This window comes from Conger conger, chromosome 9, assembly GCF_963514075.1.
Source record: "Conger conger chromosome 9, fConCon1.1, whole genome shotgun sequence".
Taxonomy (NCBI): Eukaryota; Metazoa; Chordata; class Actinopteri; order Anguilliformes; family Congridae; genus Conger; species Conger conger.
Window position 1 is genome coordinate 48,276,349 of NC_083768.1, and position 19,109 is coordinate 48,295,457.

Consider the following 19,109-nt stretch of genomic DNA (forward strand, 5'->3'; position numbering starts at 1 on the left):
ATATCTCGATGGCCAGTACAATTTTAAAACTATATATTTCAAAAGTAACAATGACAGCGTGCGCATTGCTATTATTTCTAAAGTGTTACTAAAAGAACAGTAATTCTCTTCTGAACTTTGACCCTTGGTGACGTTTAAAAATAATACCAAAGATTCACTATTCACTCAAATATACATATTTTAAAAATTGCAAAACAATTTTAAGGCCTACGTTTATTATTATTATTAATTTAATTTCTCAATACTACACCCTTGAGTAACTGAATTACGAAAGCCTTGCTAATCGTTGGGAAAAAAAAAGATAAAGTCTTATCAACGATGAAATCAACGTAAAAACTACTACTACTAAAATTGAACTACAACCACAAGTCTCACCAGTTGCTATGAAACCTTGCGCCCTCATGGGAGTTGTAGTTCAATATCAATTTTGGCCTTTTACGATTAAGGTGATCTGCCGATTCCTTAATAAAATGGGTTTTTCGTTAACAAATAATAAAAATACGGAAACAGAAGTATTTAAGCTATTGTCTTCACGTCGATAAAGGACATTCATGTATCGTGTACTGTAGCTTTTTTATACTCCGTCCCGGAAATTGTTCAACACAACATAGCTTTCAACTATGAACTCTAACCTCTGTGGAACCCACATGGTCGGTTCGCAGGTTCGCAGCATGCCTGTTTCCAAAAGTGAATTGCAACAAAACGGGACAATGAGTAAAGCTAAAGGGAAAAGTGTAAAAAGAAGAAATTCTGAAGAGGACGAAGATCAGGTAGAGAGCAATGAAATGCTTATTACTGGAAATATGTTCCACTGTACAGCGTAACGGTTATTGATAACTAGCTGATCTGGATAGCTGAAGAGCAACTAACTAACTAACTGACTTGATCTCCGTTCGCTTATGATAACTGTTGCTATGTGATATGGCTATAATGCGATGTGATTATTATTATTATTTTTCCAAAATAGTTTTCTGTATATGTGCCTTGCTAACTAGATACTCCAACTCTAAGTTAGCTGTGTAACGTTAGTTAAGTAGCTCGATAAAATTCGCTGGACGACTATAACTAGCTAGCTACGACTATAACTGTTGGTTCAGCCTCTTATGGTCTTTTGTGAGTGAATCCGATATACTCCTAAGTAACCAAATGATTTTGTTTGATATGGACGTTCACCACGTTTTTTGTAATGATGAGAAAACAACAAAAGTCAGTCATTAAGCTCTCTTGTTCTCCCTATTTTTTTAACAGCTTCCTATTTTTAATACTGATGGTGAGGGCCACGGTCTGAAAGATGATGAAGAGGATGAAGACCTGTCTGACAGTGCAGAGAGTGTATTCTCAGGTCTAGAGGACTCTGGGAGTGACAGTGATGATGAAGACGATGATGAAGACGAAAGTGATGAGAAAGATGAGCACAAAGAGGCCCCTACTGCAGACAGCAGTAGCACTTCTGTAGAACTGACATCTGTAGAAAAACATCCACTGGCTCTCCCCTCCAAGACAAAGGCCAGACTTCAGGTAAACAAAAACCAGTTGAGATCTGTTGTGATTAATGGTTATTTTACTCTGAACATGAGAATATTATATTGGTAACATACCACTGTGATCATATGCTTAATATGATCATGGTGCTCTTCATCTGCTCTTTCCCTCACCCCCCTTTCTGATATCCCTATCCCTCTTGTCTAACCCAAAAAAAAAAAAAAGAATTGCACTTATGATGACTGTATGTTTAGAACAACACTTCATGTGTATTTTACTAGTTATGGATGTGATGCTTTAACTTGTGGAAGAACCTATGCACTTGTAAGTCGCTTTGGATTAAAAGCGTCTGCCAAATGACAAAAATGTTAAAAAATGTAATGCATCTCCACCCGCCTGGCTTGCCTAGTCCTGCCTTCAGCATTCATCCTACCTTCAGCATTCATCCTACCTTGAACATTCCCCATTCCAAGTTAAATGGTAAATGGCAGGCATTTATATAGCGCCTTTATCCAAAGCGCTGTACAATTGATGCTTCTCCATTCACCCATTCATACACACACTCACACACCGACAGCGATTGGCTGCCATGCAAGGCGCCGACCAGCTCGTCAGGAGCATTTGGGGGTTAGGTGTCTTGCTCAGGGACACTTAGACACAGCCTGGGCGGGGGATCGAACCGGCAACCCTCCGACACCAGACGACTGCTCTTTCTGCCCATTTACTTGTTTTTAGCAGTATCCATTTTTTCTCTTTTTTTGGCCCCTTTCCATCACAGTAACTTACTCCCAATTGTGGAGAGGTGGCTTCCACTTGCTTACAGTTAAATGCAAAAGTATTTAGACACAGGGATGCAATTATTGTTGTTTCAGCTCTGTACAGCACATTGGATTTAAAGTAAAACAAGGTTAGTGCTGGCTGCCAGCTTTAATTTGAGGATATTTACATCCATATTGGGTATAGGAATTTCCTTTTTTATATGTAGCCCCCCTTAAGGGCACCAAAAGTAATCAGACAATTCGCTGCTCAGCTGTTTCTTGACCAGTTGCGTGTTGCATCATTCAAGCAGAAGAACGCTAACAAAACATCTAGATGTGATTCTAGGTGTGGAATTTGTATTTGGAGTCTTTTGCTGTTGTTGCTTCACACAAGGACCAATTGAGTGTCAATGCCACTAAAGCAGTCCATTATGAGGCTGAACATTTTGAATGAATCTATCAGCTATCATCGGCAAGAATCACCGCGTGCGTCAGAATGGTGCTTCAGAATCACCTGTTTGGTACATTGTTTGGAAGCAAGGATGCACTGCTGAGCTCAGCGAAAGTAAGCGACTTGGCAGATGACAGAAGACTGCTGTAGTGGATGAATGAAGAATACTTTAAATTATGAAGCAAAAAAGAAGAAGCACGACGTTGCCTGGAAGAACATGCATCTTGCGCAGACTACCGAGAGGCCTGTTATTTCATGATAGCTTGTGAAAGTTATCTGCATGCGTTAGTGTGTAATCCTGCATTGTGATGTACCTCTTTGTAGTGTCTTTCATTTCTTAACATCACTCTAGAAATACTGCAAGCAATGTTCGCGCTGCACTAAATGAACTATAATAGCATTACGAACTGAGCCAGATATACAAGGTTACACTAGTGGAAGTACATGAAAACCTGTGATTATTAACAGATAATGCTAATGATCCCAAGCACCCCCCTAATATGTGAAACATGCTGGAGGTACTGTTATGGCTGGGACATAATGGCTGCCACTGGAATGGGCTCACTTGGCTTCATTGATGATGTGACTTGTGACGGAAACATCTGCTCACATCCAACCCAGTGCCTCAGAACTCATTGGACTGGACTTCACATTGCAGCAGGTCAATGAGCCCAAACATGCTGCTAAAGCAACCCAGGAGTTTCTTGCAAAAAAAATTTCTTGACTGGTGAAGTCAATCACTCGTCCTGAATCCAATTTAACGGGTTTAACTTGCCGAAAACAAGGCTGAAGGCGAAACACCAGAAACAGACAGGCTGCACTACAGGCCTAGCAGAACATCACCAGGGAAGATGCCCAGCCAGCTGCTGCAGTCCACCGTCCGAGATGTTTGTTTTTTGCGGTGCGAAACTGCACAACCTGCAAAGCTTGCACAGACCAACTGCCGGTGTCCAGTTGACTAGCTTTCGCTCGCTGTTGCACGTCACAGCCATCCAAACCCCTCCTTTGGCCCATCTGCTGCCCCACAGGGATTACTTGGAACAAGTATGGTCAAGATGCAGTTTTCACAAACCCCCTTTTGTACAGAACTATTAACTCAAGTAATACACTACATCAGTATATAGGTACAGTTGTAGTGCTTAGTGTTTGTCCACGCCATGCTATACTTCAGTAAATTCAGTTGTGGTGTTGCAATTGTAATGAAAGTTTGTTCTATTAAGAAAGGAGACTGTTATTTTTTTCAATGAGACTGCAAATTCTAGTAAGCCTCTTGCAAGTGATAATGACTTTGACTTGAGAAAACATCCCAGTCATTCACCAGTGTGTATTATGGATTTTATTTCTCCAAATGAAGGCACAATGTTTCTATTTGTCCCCACACTGTGCCTGCACCAGCTAGACGGATATTCTTCTTATTAGCTGCCTAGTTGAGATGGCGACTGTACAGTGGAAAGAAACAGCTGTTGGCTAAGTGTGCTTGAAAGGATGCACAGGGTAGTAAATTTTATGGAGGTAAATGTTGTAGTGCTAGGACAGACTTGCAGAATTGCAACACTTCTGCAAAGTATGGGGCAACCATATTGTACTTTTTCACAGTGAAAGTTGACTACATAACCAGGTTTCAAAACACTGTCTCCCCCTAGTGGCAAGGTTTATGTGTGGTATTTCACAGACTGCAGTTTGATGGAGGTGACACTCAGACACCCTTTTGAAACTGCCACTGACAGTTCTTACTTTCACAATAAGAATATAAATAAATATTTAGTACACTATACTGAGTGTACACTGCTGAAATGAAAAGGAAAAAAAACAGAACTAAAATAACAGCACTCTGTGCTCGAGCATGAACCGATTTATTTGAATGGCATTTAGTCTCACAGGAGTGTCAGTCCTACTGGAACAATTATCCGTAAATATTTTAGCAGTTACTTTCATTTAAAAACCTGTTCACAGTGGGTTTGAGCAGAAAGTCCATGGATGCAGTTCAGGTCAGGTACAACATTTTGGACGGTTTTTATCCCGGTGGTCCTCCAGTAAGTGGACTGCTGTGTAACCAAAGAGTAACAGTCAAGACGGCATTTTCGCAGAGATCAGTTCTTCAAAAAAATGCAAGGCCTGACAAATCCGGCAGGAATCCTTTTGATTGTCAGGAAGTGTTGGGTTTCATTTTGCGAAATGGGAACAGTGAGTGTGCCTGACAGATGCAAGTCCTCTGTGTGCTACTATCAGGCCTGGACCCCCCCCCCCCTCTCCTTATCGTCATTACCTCTCTGGCTGGCTGCTTCGAGATGGGGGCGGGGGGGGGGGGGGTAGAGAGGTTTGGGACAGGGCGACCTGCTCCCTGGCCCTTCCAAGGATCAAACCAGACTGCCCTCCAGACAGGCAGACGGACGCAGACAGGCAGACACCCCCGTGCTGAGACCTGGGGTTAGTCTCCCATCACCACTGGCAGGGAGCCGGAGACAGCAGCCAGGCTACTTCCGGGCTCACACGCTGATGAGGCGGCTCGTGGGTAGGGGGAGGCAGGTCGCGTAGAACTGCTTCTGCATTTAAGGGGCACGTGAAACACTGTCGTGAGTTAGGCAAAGCTCATCTGTCTTATTTTCTGTCTTATCCGTTCTTATTTTGTTGGGTGTTATCAGTTCTTGTATGTATGTATGTCTTTATGACCTTTATTTTTACTGCGGTAAATGAGGTGAAGTGCTTTACTCTGAAGGTACCACTGTGCCTCATCTGGAACTTGAACTTTTTCTGCTTCACAGTTCACTGCCCCATCGATTATACCACACCCTCCCTCACGAGTATGATGTTAAAGCCTATTTACTTGACTCATAATACAGTAATTTATGAAGAACCTATCCAATAATTCCACATCTCAGTGCTGTGCTGTAAATCATGCACCCCCTTGATTCAAACTGCGACTTAATAGCCGTCGGGAAAGGGTTAAGCGAAATCTGGCAAAATAGCATGTGTACGGTATCGAAAAAATCCTGGAACTAATTCGGAACCTTGAAATCTTTGTCTGGAATTAGACTCCGTACGGCGGGACGCATTGTTCCAGCTTCCAGCCGTCCGATCCGTTCAGCCCTCGTTTTTTATGTTGAATTCCCGAGCTCCTCTGGATGAAGTATCGGGGGTCCGTTACACTCCGGGGCAGACGCTAATGTGGCCGGCGGTGGGTTTACGGTCCCGGCGGGAAGGCCTCGCCGACCAGGCCCGAGTGGGCGGGAGAGCGAGGCTCAGCTTTCCAGGAAGGGTCCGCTCGCCGCGCACACGCGCACCCACGCAGGAAGCTTGCCCCCTCAGACACGTCTAGCCCGCTTCCCCCGCCGGTGCACGAACACTCCACCTCTGGGAGAGACGCTTTAGAGTTAGGTCCAAGCTGATCCACGCACACATCCTCATCAATGACGCTCCACAGCTCTGTTCTGCCTGTAATTGGGCCGAAGCGGGGAAGGCTTACAGGTGACCTGGGGCCCACCTTTCCTCCACTGGGCGGATTTGAAGCCGTTGGAGAGTTAAGAATTCATTTTGGGCCAGAGCACGCACGTGTGGGCGTGTGTCGATCTGTGCGGGTATGCGAGCGTGCATTAAAAAAAGATACAAGAAGGCCTGGATTTGAAGCCCCCTTTACACAGCCATAAATATCCGATTTTAAATGGCTCCATATGTGGAATAGCATCAAGCGACATAGTTTGTTGTCCTCTTAATGGGGCCAAGAGTAAAAAATTATTGACATTTATTTTTGACGTAGTCACACTCCACTTGTTTGTCTGCAGGCTTTTTTCTTCAGCTGAGCTAGACCAGATCCAGTTGCCCTTCCTTGAGTCCCACACCTCATTTCCCTGGTGGTTGTGGTCAGGCAGGCAGGGAGCCAGCCCCGGCTGGAAGTCCAGCCGGGCTGGTTTTTGATACACAGTCACTCTGTAAGACCTCTGCTTTTGGCTAGATGCACATCATCTGGACAATTCATCTGCCTTTCACCTCCTACCTCCACGAAACCCCCTTCCACATTTTCCCCTCCCTGACTTTTACAGTAAACAGATTGATCCTGTTAGCCTCCTGCTGCACTGAGCTGTAGCACTTCATAAGGTGGTCCCGCTCGTTCACCGGCGGGCCCCATAGGCTTTTCACATTACTCGCTGCAGTGCCGGGGAGCGGGTATGTCACCCCCCGTCGTCTTCAAAACACACCTCGAAAGATGAAGAAAACGAGTGCCAGCGACCACGTTCCCCCTCGAGGTTCTCGCCATTGTTCATTTTGGAGCGGGAATAGCGGGCTTTTCGCTGCCTCTTAGGCCTCCACACATTCTGAATTTTCGGAAAAGGATCAACTGCACAGCCGTCATGATGTCAATTTAACTAGGCATTGGGGAGGAAGTGTTTCAGCTTGCCTTTTTTAGTCCAAAAGATACTGTTTCCCTGAGTAGATATAAATCAGAGCAGGTTGCTTACCTGCCCAGAGGTCCTCAAAGACTTTCCTCCCTTTTCTCTAAAAGAACCTTGACAAGACTAATGGGCCACAGTAAATACCGTCTGTGACGGTCGTTTTCTGCTTTATTTGTGTTTAAATGGATGCTATTTGTGCTGAATTGTCTTTTATTGTCTCTGTAAATCACACGAAGGAAGCTTTAACGAAATAAACAGCTTCATTATAAGTCATGTGCAAACTCTCTTACATAGGGTAGAAGTGGGGTTGTCAGAGTAGAAATGAGCATATTACATACTGAAGAATTCTTCTGTTTTCGTAATTAATATCCAGTTAGTTGCTGTAGATTTCAGTTGCGTTTCGGGAAAGAAAAGAGTGTTACCGAATTTGATGGTTAAAGAAAGTTTAGCTCTTTATTTCTTAGTTACAAATCTGCGTGGTCTTACGAGCGAGTGTTGTCAATCTAACACAACTTATCACTGAGTGTCACAGTTTAAGTACAATTTCTCTACCATTGGGCTAGCCAGGATAGAAGGCTTCTTGCATGTGATAATGCACTCCTACCTCAGACTAAGTAGTATTCATACTTTACATGGTTCTATTCTGGCTAGATCAATGACTTTTCAGATATTATAATTTCTAATCATTCATGGTTTCCTTCCGATGGCTCAAGACACCGATGTCTCGAGCCATCTGTTGGCAGAAATTTACATGCGAAAAAAGGTATTCAAACTGCAGACGTTGACATGATGAACGCAGGGGCTCTTAAACACAGATTGGAAATTTTTTTACTTAAAAAGGAAACAAAAAATATACCAAAAAAAGCCAAAGTCCAAAAATACCTTTTTAAAGAAATGACCTAATAATAATAATAATAATAATAATAATAATAATAATAAACCTGTTTGTGTCCTTGCTGTTCATCACAGGGCCAGAAACAGAAATCTCCTCTGAAGGAGAAGATGAAGAAGGGGAGGGTGAGCGCGTCTGAGGATGGAGGAGGAGGAGGAGGAGTGGGGGAGAGTGGACAATCGGAGCTGGACAGTGAAGTGTCGAAGCCCGTTCCTCCGCCGAAGGACGAATATGAGCAGGATTCCTCAGACGAGGAGGTAAGGAGATGACATCATCATCCATGCACTGGGGGTGTAAACCTGGGCCGCATTACAGCAATGTGAACACTAGGGCTGATGGGGACGGTTATCACAGAGATGAGTGATTGTACTGTAACAGGGCCCTAATCCCATCCCTCATCTATCTAACTTCTGTCTCATTTGAGTGGTGCATCAGATCAGAATATACCGAATTGTCTTATGTTTAATGGAAACAACTGAGTCAAGTCGAGTTTGGTCAAGAGAAATAATCTAACTTCAGCAATGATTGACAGTGTTGTACAAAACCGTTTCTGCTGTAATTGGAAACCATAAGCAGAATGGTCAGAGATGATATTGACAGTTAATCTGCATTCAGACCATTCCTGTACAACTAGTTCCAATAGTATTACAGTTTAGCTCATTGGGGAAAACTCATTTTGGGAGAAAAAAACAAAAAAAACTCTATGCCAATGATACAATAAGGGAAAAAAATCTTAGAACAGACAGTTCAAATTCTTACTCAGTTGCTAAGTGGGGACATATTATGGATTCTTTGAAAGGTAACCAAAATTCAGTCCATTATTGATCCTATAATTTCTGGCAGAACTATTAGATTTCTGCAGGTGGGCACAGTAGTTTTCCCACTGTAACGTCGTGCTGCCAAAGTACAGGATGTTCAGCCAGCTGTGACCAAAGTTTAAGCAAGTGAAGAAATTAACAATTTAGTACATGTGAACCATAGAATACATAATATGAAAGTAATGAAAAACATACGACTTTTCAAAAAAAGGTTTTTAGCAGTTTTCATATTTTGTCCCTTAGGGATAACTTTTTTGTTACCCTCAACGTAATCTTGAAGTCCTTGTGCATTATTAATTGAAGCGACAATGTGGTTGTAATTATTTGTAATTGCTGCATATAAAAGTTTAAGACTGATTTGGTATTCGATGGGAAAATGTTAACTTGGGCCACTGTGAACCAGTGGCAAAGTTAAATTGGTGGTATACATTTTTACCCTTGTGTCCGGAGTATACAAGATTATATTTGCAACTGTTTGTTTGTAGACTGCTGCCTTCTGAGATAAATGTTTGCTGGGCTGTTATCCTATGTGATGCCCAGCATACACCCAATTACCATCTGTTTGCAAAGGGTTTTGATAGGGTCCTGTTTCACACTGGAAGATCAATAGAAGAAAGGCAGTCTTGCGAATGGATCTAATGCCTCTAACATTAACAACGACCTTAATGCTAAATTAATTTGGCCAGACTACTGTACATTCCGTCTTGCATTTGAATGGGCTTTGAACAGACCTTGGTATTGGATGATCCTCCTCTCCATTGATCTGTTTCCAGAGCTGGGCGTTGTTCAGATTGTCATCCCAAACAAATCTCTATCTGTTTGTGCTCATGCAACAAACCAGTTGTCTTGTACATTTGTCCGCATCTCCCCATCAGGGGGCAGCCTGTAGCCTAGTGGCTGAGGTTCTTGACTGGGTCCCGGAAGGTTGGTGGTTCAGGCCCCGGTATAGCTACGATAAGATCTGCACAGTTGTTCTTCTTGAACAAGACCCTTAACCCCACGTTGCTCCAGGGGGGATTGTCCCCTGCTTCGTCTAATCAACTGCAAGTTGCTTTGGATAAAGCGTCACCTAAATGGGAAGTAGGCCTGTAGAGTGGACAGATTGAAATGCAAGGGATACAACAGTAAGCTACTAAAGGGGTTTACTCAATCTTAAGAATTATCTATGTTCTACAAAATAAAAACCAGCAAAATATGAAATGAATGTCAAATACAAATAAGGAACACTGAAGTTTTCCTTTCGTAAGAACTCCTGGTCACTTTTTCTTGCATACCTTTGTTGCACCTATTCAGAGTGGAAGCTCTGATGGGGCTTTATACGGCTCGTCAATCGGAGTTAGTGTACATATATATCGAATATGATTTTGCATCATTCCTGCCAGTTTTTTGAGCTTTTGATGGAGCCTTTGGAGCCAGTTTATTCTAAACTGCACAACAATGAATGAAAAATATTCTGTTGCATAATTGTTTTAAATAATTTATGCAGTTGCATTTTGCTATATTTTGGGTCAGTCGGTATTGACATACTCTTGCGAATGGATTTGTGTCCTGAACAATGAATTCAGTACGTTTTCTGGATGCATTAGAAAACGGGATGCTGGGCTTGGAGTCTCTAGACCATCACAATTTTCCTATTTGCTTGCCTGGCATTCTTCTGCTGTTTAATTTTTATTGTCCATTAAAAGCTGTTGAACCTCACCATGCTGTGGCCTGAAATTTACCAGGCCATGCAACCGGCTGGCCATCCGAATCGGCTTCTGGCAATTGGCTGTGGACGGGGAATCCGTCGTAACACCGGTGTTGTTCCCGAGTTTGCTCCCAATGTAAACATGGATTGGCTTATGTATCCTGTCAAATGACACAGAGCACATCCCCCAGTAGCTGCTTTGCTAACATTAAGGCCTTGGTATTGTTTCAAGCTTTTCTGCTTGTAATCACAATTTTGGCCTCTTGAGTCACTGTAATGCTTCAGGTATCCACATAAGGAGCGCTGCAGCTGAAGTGTGTCGGCTTTTCTGCTGCGTTCTCATGTCAGCCACATGAGGGCTAGTGCTGCTCACGAGAGAATTCTCTCTCCCTGATGGCAGCTGGTGGCTGGAAGTCTGGCACGGTATCGGGGGAAGGTGAAGCACCCTGGAATTAAAGGTACAATAGGTCATTTTGGACTTCTAGCGGTCGAGGAATCGCAGCAACAAACACCCTCAAACCACAACACTGTTTATCCCTCCCCCTTGTCTGTGAACGCATTGACGTTGAAACCCCCCCCCCCACGCTATTGGTTGCAGCAATAAGAATCAATTTTCAACCAATGGGCTTGAGTTATTGTGCAGCTATACAATGTTTTCGTAGAGTGTCGGTCCATCAACTGTGTATGTTGAATCCCTTCAATGATAGGAAGGGATTTACACTGGTCTTGTAACAATGTTGTTGCAAAAATCTCACCTATTGTAACTTTAATGTGACCCTGGGTGGTTAAAACCTCTTCTACCTCGAGCAGTATGGAACGACCTGCATCCTTCCACCATGGATCTCCATCCCGCAAAGCCTGTGATCGGCATTGACTAAGCCTGCTGGGAATTAGGGGATTGTGGTCTATGAAAAGGGATCTGTAGTGCTGTCGTTCGTAGCCATGTCTGCTCCAGTGGTGTCGGGGGTGGGTGGCTCCTGCTTGCAGGACAGTGGTGTTTGCATCCTGATCTTCCCAACATGACCTTATGATCCAGGGCCTGTCCTCCGGGTGTTCCCTCTGCTGCCGCAGACCAGCATCCATCATGAAGGAAAGCCAAGAGGCTTCTTACTTGGAAGCAGTGAACCCACTGAACACGTTTCACATCTGCCCAACCACCAGTGTCAGAGTTCTTCTGAAAATATGTCTGCCGGGTTCTCCAAATTTGTCTGAAGGGTTTATTTTATGAAATTGTAATTTTCTTTTTCCCCGTCGGAGTGTTTATTTTTTGCTCTTGTCGCAGGAAACGGCCGGGAGCAGATGGTGGGGGGGAAACGGAAAACATTTGTCTTCAATCTCGTCGCTCTACTTAGCGTTCCTCCATTTCAACTTTCCATTCGCCGGAGTGTGCTCATTCGAAACTTTAGAGCCCGGGCTTCTACGTGTGGTCACGGTACGCTCCAGCGTATGAGTGTAGCGATGGTGGTCCGGAGCCAATTTGGCTTGTATTGAATTAGCCCCCCGCTTGCGGACAGCGCTCCGGCCTCCCAACCTCCTGCAGCCCTCGGCACAAGCTGTCCACAAATAAAAGTCCCCGAGCCCTAACCTCCCCCCCCCACCCCCCCACCAAATCCCTCTCCCGCCCGCCCTCGTAATAAAGGGCTATTTCCTGCTCGCAGGCTGAAAGGGAATATGCGAGACGGCCGTGTCTGTCCGAGGCCTCGCTGGGAGGAAGAGCTTTTTCCCCCGCAATGGTTTTTCCATGTGGAGCGCGAAATGAATGAAGACACATTGTGGAATAAAAGCGGCCCGGCTCCCGTTGGAAGCCAGCTTCCTGACTCGCGCGGTCGCCGCGGCGATGCCGTGCCGCGGCGGGAGAACTCAATTCGGTAGCAGCGGAGGGGGGGGGGGGGAGGGTGAGGAGCGAAGAGCGCACGGGGGGTGGGGGTAACGGGAGGTACGGCAATCAAAAATATTAGACGGGAGGCCAAGTTCTTTACAAGTTGGAGCGCGAGCAGACTCCCACTCCGTTTTGGAAGGCGCTTAGATTTGCGTGCGGCGCTGGATGCTGGCGTTCGAGATTAGTCATTCGCCCGTGCATTTCGACGGGCCTCTGGCACGCCTGATATGTCTGGGTGGTGAGCAGAAACTTGGATGGGATTCTTCGGGGGAAAGGCGTTAGTTAGCCTAGTCCACCAATTCCACAGCACGCACCCCTCCCCCCTTAATTTGGCAGTTTAGTTTTTTTTTCGTTCAGTCAGGGTATTTGTGCCAATGTTTCCTCATGATGTAAACCCTGCTCGAGTCCAGAGCATCGCTCTTACATACCTGTGTGGTTTTTCTTCTTTTTTTTTCTTCTCTGAGAAGGCTGGTGAAGTCAAGCTGTATTTTTAGGCTGTGTTTTCATTTCCAAAAAGCTGGAAGTCTGGGCAGTTAGAGCATGCATTTATGAGCATCGGTAGCTGGAGGGTTGAGATGATTGCATCACCTTTAGTCTCGTTTCTGATTGTGTGAAGGGATTTTTCTGTTCGGTGTAATGCCTTTTGGTCTTTACCTTTGACATGCTGCACTGCATATTTTTGTTTCCTGGGTGGTTTAATGACAATCAGCAACACTGCATGCAAAGCAGATGCTTGGAATAACTACATGTCAGTTGCCCTAGTGAAAGCACACATTTATTTTCTGAAGTAAATGGACATCAGTGTTTTCTGATTGTGACTTAAAGGTACATTTGAAGGTATAATTTGCTTTCTCTGGTTGTTTTTTTCCATTGTGTTTTTGTTGTAGTGTTCATTTCCAATTGGCTGATGTAAGATCGTCGATACTTCCATACAACATTTCTGAGGTTCATGGTGTCAAGCAAGAAAATACACTTCAGGGTGTCTCGGTGGCGCAGCCTGTTGAGCACTGACCGCATGCTCATTGCGAACCGCAACGTCGGCGGTTCGAATCCGACCGTCTGACATTTGTCGCATGTCTTCCCCTCTCTCTCGCTCCCATTCTTCCTGTCTCTCTATACTATATACTGTCCAATAAAACTGAAAAAGGCCTAAAAAATATCTTTAAAAAAGAAAAGAAAATACACTTCAGGTCCCTCAAAATCAGCTTGTACAAAATGTGTTCTATACACCTGAGCAGAAATATTTTATAGTTTTTAATTCACAATTATAAATGAAAAAATCTATTTATGTTATGCTGGTACTACTTTCTCTGTGTTCTTTGGGGACAGTTTGTTTTTGTTTGCTTGTTATATAATTGCTTACAATAAATCACAGAAGCCCTGATTCCTGCCGTTAGCCAGCTAGTCACCAAACACTTCTGTACGCCTCTAAAATATCCTTTATTGTGAAAACAGCAACTGTGACTATGACCCATGACCTGCAATACCCAAATGAAAAGGTAATCGACGTACTGTAATTTTTATTACGGTACAGTTCCACAGTTGCCTACAGAGGGCAGTGTTCAGATATAAATAGACACCGTAATTCAATTAATGCAATGGTTCATTGCCATCTAGCATCTCTGTGCACATCTGTTTCAGGATTCTTTTCCATTTCCAGTTTATTTGCTGCAAACGGTTGCTTGAACGTGATGTTGGTTGAAAATGTGAAATTCTGGATCAGGAAACTGTTGTGTAATTGCCTGGAGAGCCAGAGGGCGGAGAGTGGCATGGTGAACTGGAGTAAGTCTGGCAGCTCACTGAAGGTTGAACCCGGGAACCCTAGATGACCCCACCAGCTGAGACGCTTGACTTAGGCCCATGCTAATTGTGCAGAGGGATGTATATTACTATTCCAGATCTCTCTCTCCTCTCCCCCCTCACTCTTTCTCTCTCTTCTCACCTCTTTCTCTCTCTCTCTCTCTCTCTCACACACACACACATACACTCATACATAGTAACTGCATAACCAGCGATAGCGTCTCTGACATCCACTTTTGATTTGCACTTCTCCAACACTTGACTGGAAAATAAAATGTTGCTGGAAAAGGAAGTTTCCACTTGTCTGTCACGTCGTCTTTTTTTCCACTTGCTACAACATTTGCGGCGGGCTGCCCAAGCGTTTCCAGCTCATGGAATACATTCTATTCCCTAAATTCAAAGGGGTAAACTGGAATTAAGCCGACCCACGGACGGCACGCAAAACCTGACGCCGACGTCAAAAAAAAGTTTGATAGATGAAGCGCGTGAAGGTGCGGAGCGTGAGAAGCCCTCTCGCTGAAATCAAAGAACGGTGGAGAGAGAAGTTATCGCTGGGGCGGCGGTCTTTGGGGACATTTCCTATGCGGAGCATGGGGTCACGGGCCTCACTGTGTGTTCAGCTGAAGCTGCCGCTAATTCCTCGTAGCACTGTTTGTTGTTGAATCACACGGCCCTGGGTAACCCACACCCTTGGATACCAGACTGTTGTAGGACTGTAGTGCGCAAAGTGTAGCCCAGGACTGTCTGCATGCGGCTAAATGACACGTGAAATGGCGGGAATACTTTTCACAATCAGTAAATATTTTATTGAGGCAGAATGCTATGTAGTGAAAGTAGTTCAAATATTTTTTGTTGTGTATTGTCCTGAACATTTTATAATTGTATTTTGTAGGTTTTTCCTAATGTTTTTGCTCAAATATGCCATTTGCTGAGGAGAGTATGGCCTGCTTGAGAATACACCTTCATGGTACCTTGTTGGTAGACTTGGATGACCAAGAGTATTGGTCATCATAAAAAATAAAGAAAATGACACTGATGTATTTGTCATTTATCTTATATACATCTTGGAAGTATAAAATGTGAAGCGTGTGATATTTTGACAATATGGAAATTAATGGAATTGCACGCCGCAAGCATACAACATATATTCTACTTTACTGTACTACTCAACTGTAACTTTCTAATAATGTTGACAGCAGAGTTCGTATTGAACAAAATTAAATGACTGAAAATGTCTGTACTGTTGACTCCTGCCGGCCTGAAATATCTAGGTAACCTTGTCTGTGTGTGCCTGTGTGTGTGCCTGTGTGTGTGCCTGTGTGTGTGCCTGTGTGTGTGCCTGTGTGTGTGCCTGTGTGTGTGCCTGCCTGTGTGTGTGTGTGTGTGTGTGTGTGTGTGTGTGTGTGTGTGTGTGTGTGTGTGTGTGTGTGTGTGTGTGTGTGTGTGTGTGTGCGCGCACACAAAACATCATCATAATGTGCTGGTCGGAGGCAGTGGCACGGGTGTAGGTGCACTACTTTTGTGGTACTTTGCCTCAGGCACTGGCCACCAGTCGTGACCGTGATTTACAGTGGATCGGTCATGTTTAATTGGCCGTCTTTGGTGGTTTGGAAGGTAGCTGGGTTGATTTCTTGGCCCCACGGCTTGCTTGTTATTATCCTTCATTAAAAGGCTTGCTTAAACTCCCCCCTTCAGTCAGACTACCCCCACTGTCCCTCCCTCCCCTGCGCCTGGAGTTCCCTCCGGCTCAGGAACAAGTGGAGTTCAGCCGTTTACTTTCCCTTAGCAAGCAAAACAAACACTGTCGATAATACGATATGCAGGGTATCCCGTGTTCAGTGAGGTTAGCCTCCTGTGCCCACCCCCACCCACCCCCCATTTAAAAAAATCAGAAAAACCATGGGAAGGTGGTACACATGTCTGGAAGTGGGGGTTTCGGGATAAAATTTTGGTAATCCCAAAGTTTAATTTCATGATTGGGAAGGCTCCAGGTGCGGGGTAATGCGCACCAGATGGGATCTGCGGCGATCCCAATTTTCCAGCACTGGCTGAGGGCAATAAAAGCTGGGATTTTCACAGTTCCGCAGACACCCCTGCGCTCCCGCTCTCAGAGGGTAATGAGAGCGAGTGAGACCGCAACGTTATACTTTATGTTTTTATTAAAGGCCCAGATTGACAGCAGGGGGAGGTTTTTTCCAGTATTAAAGTCCAGGCCCGATTGATGAGGACAGAGTGCACTGGGGTCCAGCCCCCAGCTGCTGGCTGCAGTGTGGTGCTCGGGGGAGCAAGGCTTCTCTCTCCCTCTCCTACTTTCACCTCTCTTGTCCTCCTTCCCTCTCTCTGCATCATTTCTCTCCCTTTTTCCTTCCCTTTCTCTTCCTCCCTTGTGCTTCCCCTCCCTCTCTCCATCTCTCTCTCCAAGCACTGTAGCCTGCAGTCATCCGCTGGGACCTGACAAATGGAACAGAGGAGGTTAGTTTACGATAAAAACTGTGTTAGTTCACTTCCAGTCCTGAGGTAAGAGATGTTTGATGGCCTCGAGGTGAAGTGGAATAAAACGTTGTCCACGGTTGTTAGGGTGACAAGAGCACGTGTCAGTATGGAGCGTGTTTGAGTCTAAAGAGTCCCCGTTAAAAGAGCATGTGTTCTCAGCTGCACGTCACTATCAACCACACCTCGGGCCTTCACCCTCCCTGCCCGCCGTCCCTGTAGACAGGCCGTACGTGCAGTTCCTGCTGCCTGCCAGCAGGGGTCACTGTGATCCAACCGAGAAAATGAACCAATTAAAGAAACACGAGTGGAGTGGGCCTGGTCTGGGCTCTCCCAGGCTTTAAACATTTCAAGTGGAGTGGGCCTGGTCTGGGCTCTCCCAGGCTTTAAACATTTCAAACCGGATCCCGAAGATGAAAAACCAGGCAAGCAAAAAACGAGAAACCCAAAGCTGTTAACCGAGTCACTAAAGCGACCCAAACTCTCTCAGGACATGCGTAAAAGCTTCCCCCCGTGACCAGAGAGCGAGCTGACCGCAGGAGAAGGCCCGAACTTGAACTCCTCACCCCGGGCAGGCCGTAAAGAATTGGGGACTAGAAACTTCATTATGAAGCTGGAGAAACTGCAGACCAGGCCCTGACCAGCTGACCATATGAGAAGCACAGCAAAGTTCTACAGTCTAATGCGTTTCCTCACTACACCGGCCTGCCTGCACAATGAAAACTCTGGATTCTTCCCCATTTATGTTCAAATATGTATTTTAAAATGTTTTTTTTTACTGGAACTAAATTATTTTGCTTCAAAAAAGTTCTAGTCCGCCACCACCAGCCAGGTATATCCGTAATGGGGAAAGGGGGGTCTGCTACTGCATGGGATTGAAATAACCATTGCCAGCCCTCAGCGGCCACTAAAACTTCCTTTATGGAAGTCGGCGAAGCCGTTAAGAGCGTAGGAAGTTGAGTTGGTCGCGCCTTTCCCAATGCCATCAAGAGTTTTCTGGTATCTGCTTCTGATTTAAACTCGCCCCTACTGCTTTCGACATTCATAAGAGAACGTTTCTCTCTTTATTAAAGGCATAACCAGCCCTTACGTTTGCATATGGCGAGGTTTATTTCTTTTTTTTTTCCTGGGAGCCATTTGGCTGTAATTGATTTTTTAGGAAGAAAGGGGGAAGAAAAAAAAACTAAAATGATTAATATATTTTGTGTTATAGCAGACATGGTGTGGTTTTTTTTGTAGTATTTGCGCTGTTAAAACAAAGAGCAGTTGTGCTCGGCACCATTGGCTGGACGCTGCTTTCGATTCATCAAATCAGAATAGCCGGGAGAACATGGGTGGTGTTCGATTACCGGGGGGTAAAAGAGTGCTCGCAAATCGGGACCAAGCGATCAGACACTCACTCACTCGCCCGCGTCATCCTCCACAGGGGCTTCGCTGGGAAGCTGTTTTTGATTGAACTTCCACTAAATGAGTCATTTTGGTGCAATAAACCACTGCGCTCAACCATACCACAAGTTGTGCTACTTTTGAAGTACTTTAGTACATTTCAGCGTTTTGCCTTAAAGAGCGGGGCATGGTTATTGATTGTGTGTTTACATGTCTAGCAATGGGAACACGGTGACTTCAGACTTTCTCTCAACTCCGCCATTATCACCAGAGCTACTGGGTGGTTCTGCCACTCCCTGCGGGCAGTGAGACTTGTCTGCTGTTGTCTGTACACTCTTTTATATCCCCCTGAGACGATTAAGTGAGATTAAATGAGTATGTGGTCTTAATCTGAAGACCTGTATATTCTACTCTGCTGAGACCTGCACTACATGGACTTTCAACAAAAAATAAATATGCTGGAAACTATTTTCACTGCAACATGTTTTTGTTATCCAAGATGGCCGTAAAAATTTGAATGCATGCCTCGGGAAGATCTTCTCACGCGTACACGTTCCCTGGGCCATGGGTGCTCAAATCTTTTTTTTTATTTTTTTTTTATTTTTTTTTTTTTTCAAAAAAATTTTTTTTGGGGGGAATTTACTGAATAACTAGCACTACTGCTTAGCCAGAAAAGATTCCCAGGTAACGGGAGGATGGAAAACCAGCAGTTCTCAGCCCTCAAGGACCATGATTTCAGTAACAGGGCCCTTGGCTAAAGGTAGAATATTTCACATTGTTGAATACACCTAGTATTGGTAATGATGCGTTGTTTGGCACAGTAACCTTATGAAGAACGAAACTGGGTCTCATGTCATGGAGGCACACACACACTGTCTGACTGTAGAAAATGTGACAAACCGCTAACGATTTTGGTTTCATGCCAGCCAAAAATTATGTCGATCATAATTGCCTCTGTTCCTCTAATCTCGGGTGTGAGGAAATTGGGTTATTATTTCTATGGTCCGTGCTAGTGCCTCCTGCTTTCTCCGAGCGCTCTACATCGGAGACAAAGGTTTGCATTCAGTCCTCTGCCGTT

At 44.6% G+C, this 19,109-nt stretch overlaps 1 protein-coding gene across 1 annotated transcript in view; it reads left to right on the forward strand.

Annotated features, from left to right (window-relative positions):
- Nucleotides 1-598: 598 nt before the first annotated feature.
- The window catches only part of bop1 (BOP1 ribosomal biogenesis factor), a 65,223-nt gene continuing 46,712 nt past the window's right edge, over nt 599-19,109 (forward strand). Inside the window, exons 1-3 of the mRNA XM_061254099.1 lie at nt 599-770; nt 1,249-1,518; nt 8,049-8,228. Coding sequence (XP_061110083.1) covers nt 621-770; nt 1,249-1,518; nt 8,049-8,228 — 600 coding nt within the window. The 5' untranslated portion in view covers nt 599-620. The remainder of the gene's footprint in view (nt 771-1,248; nt 1,519-8,048; nt 8,229-19,109) is intronic.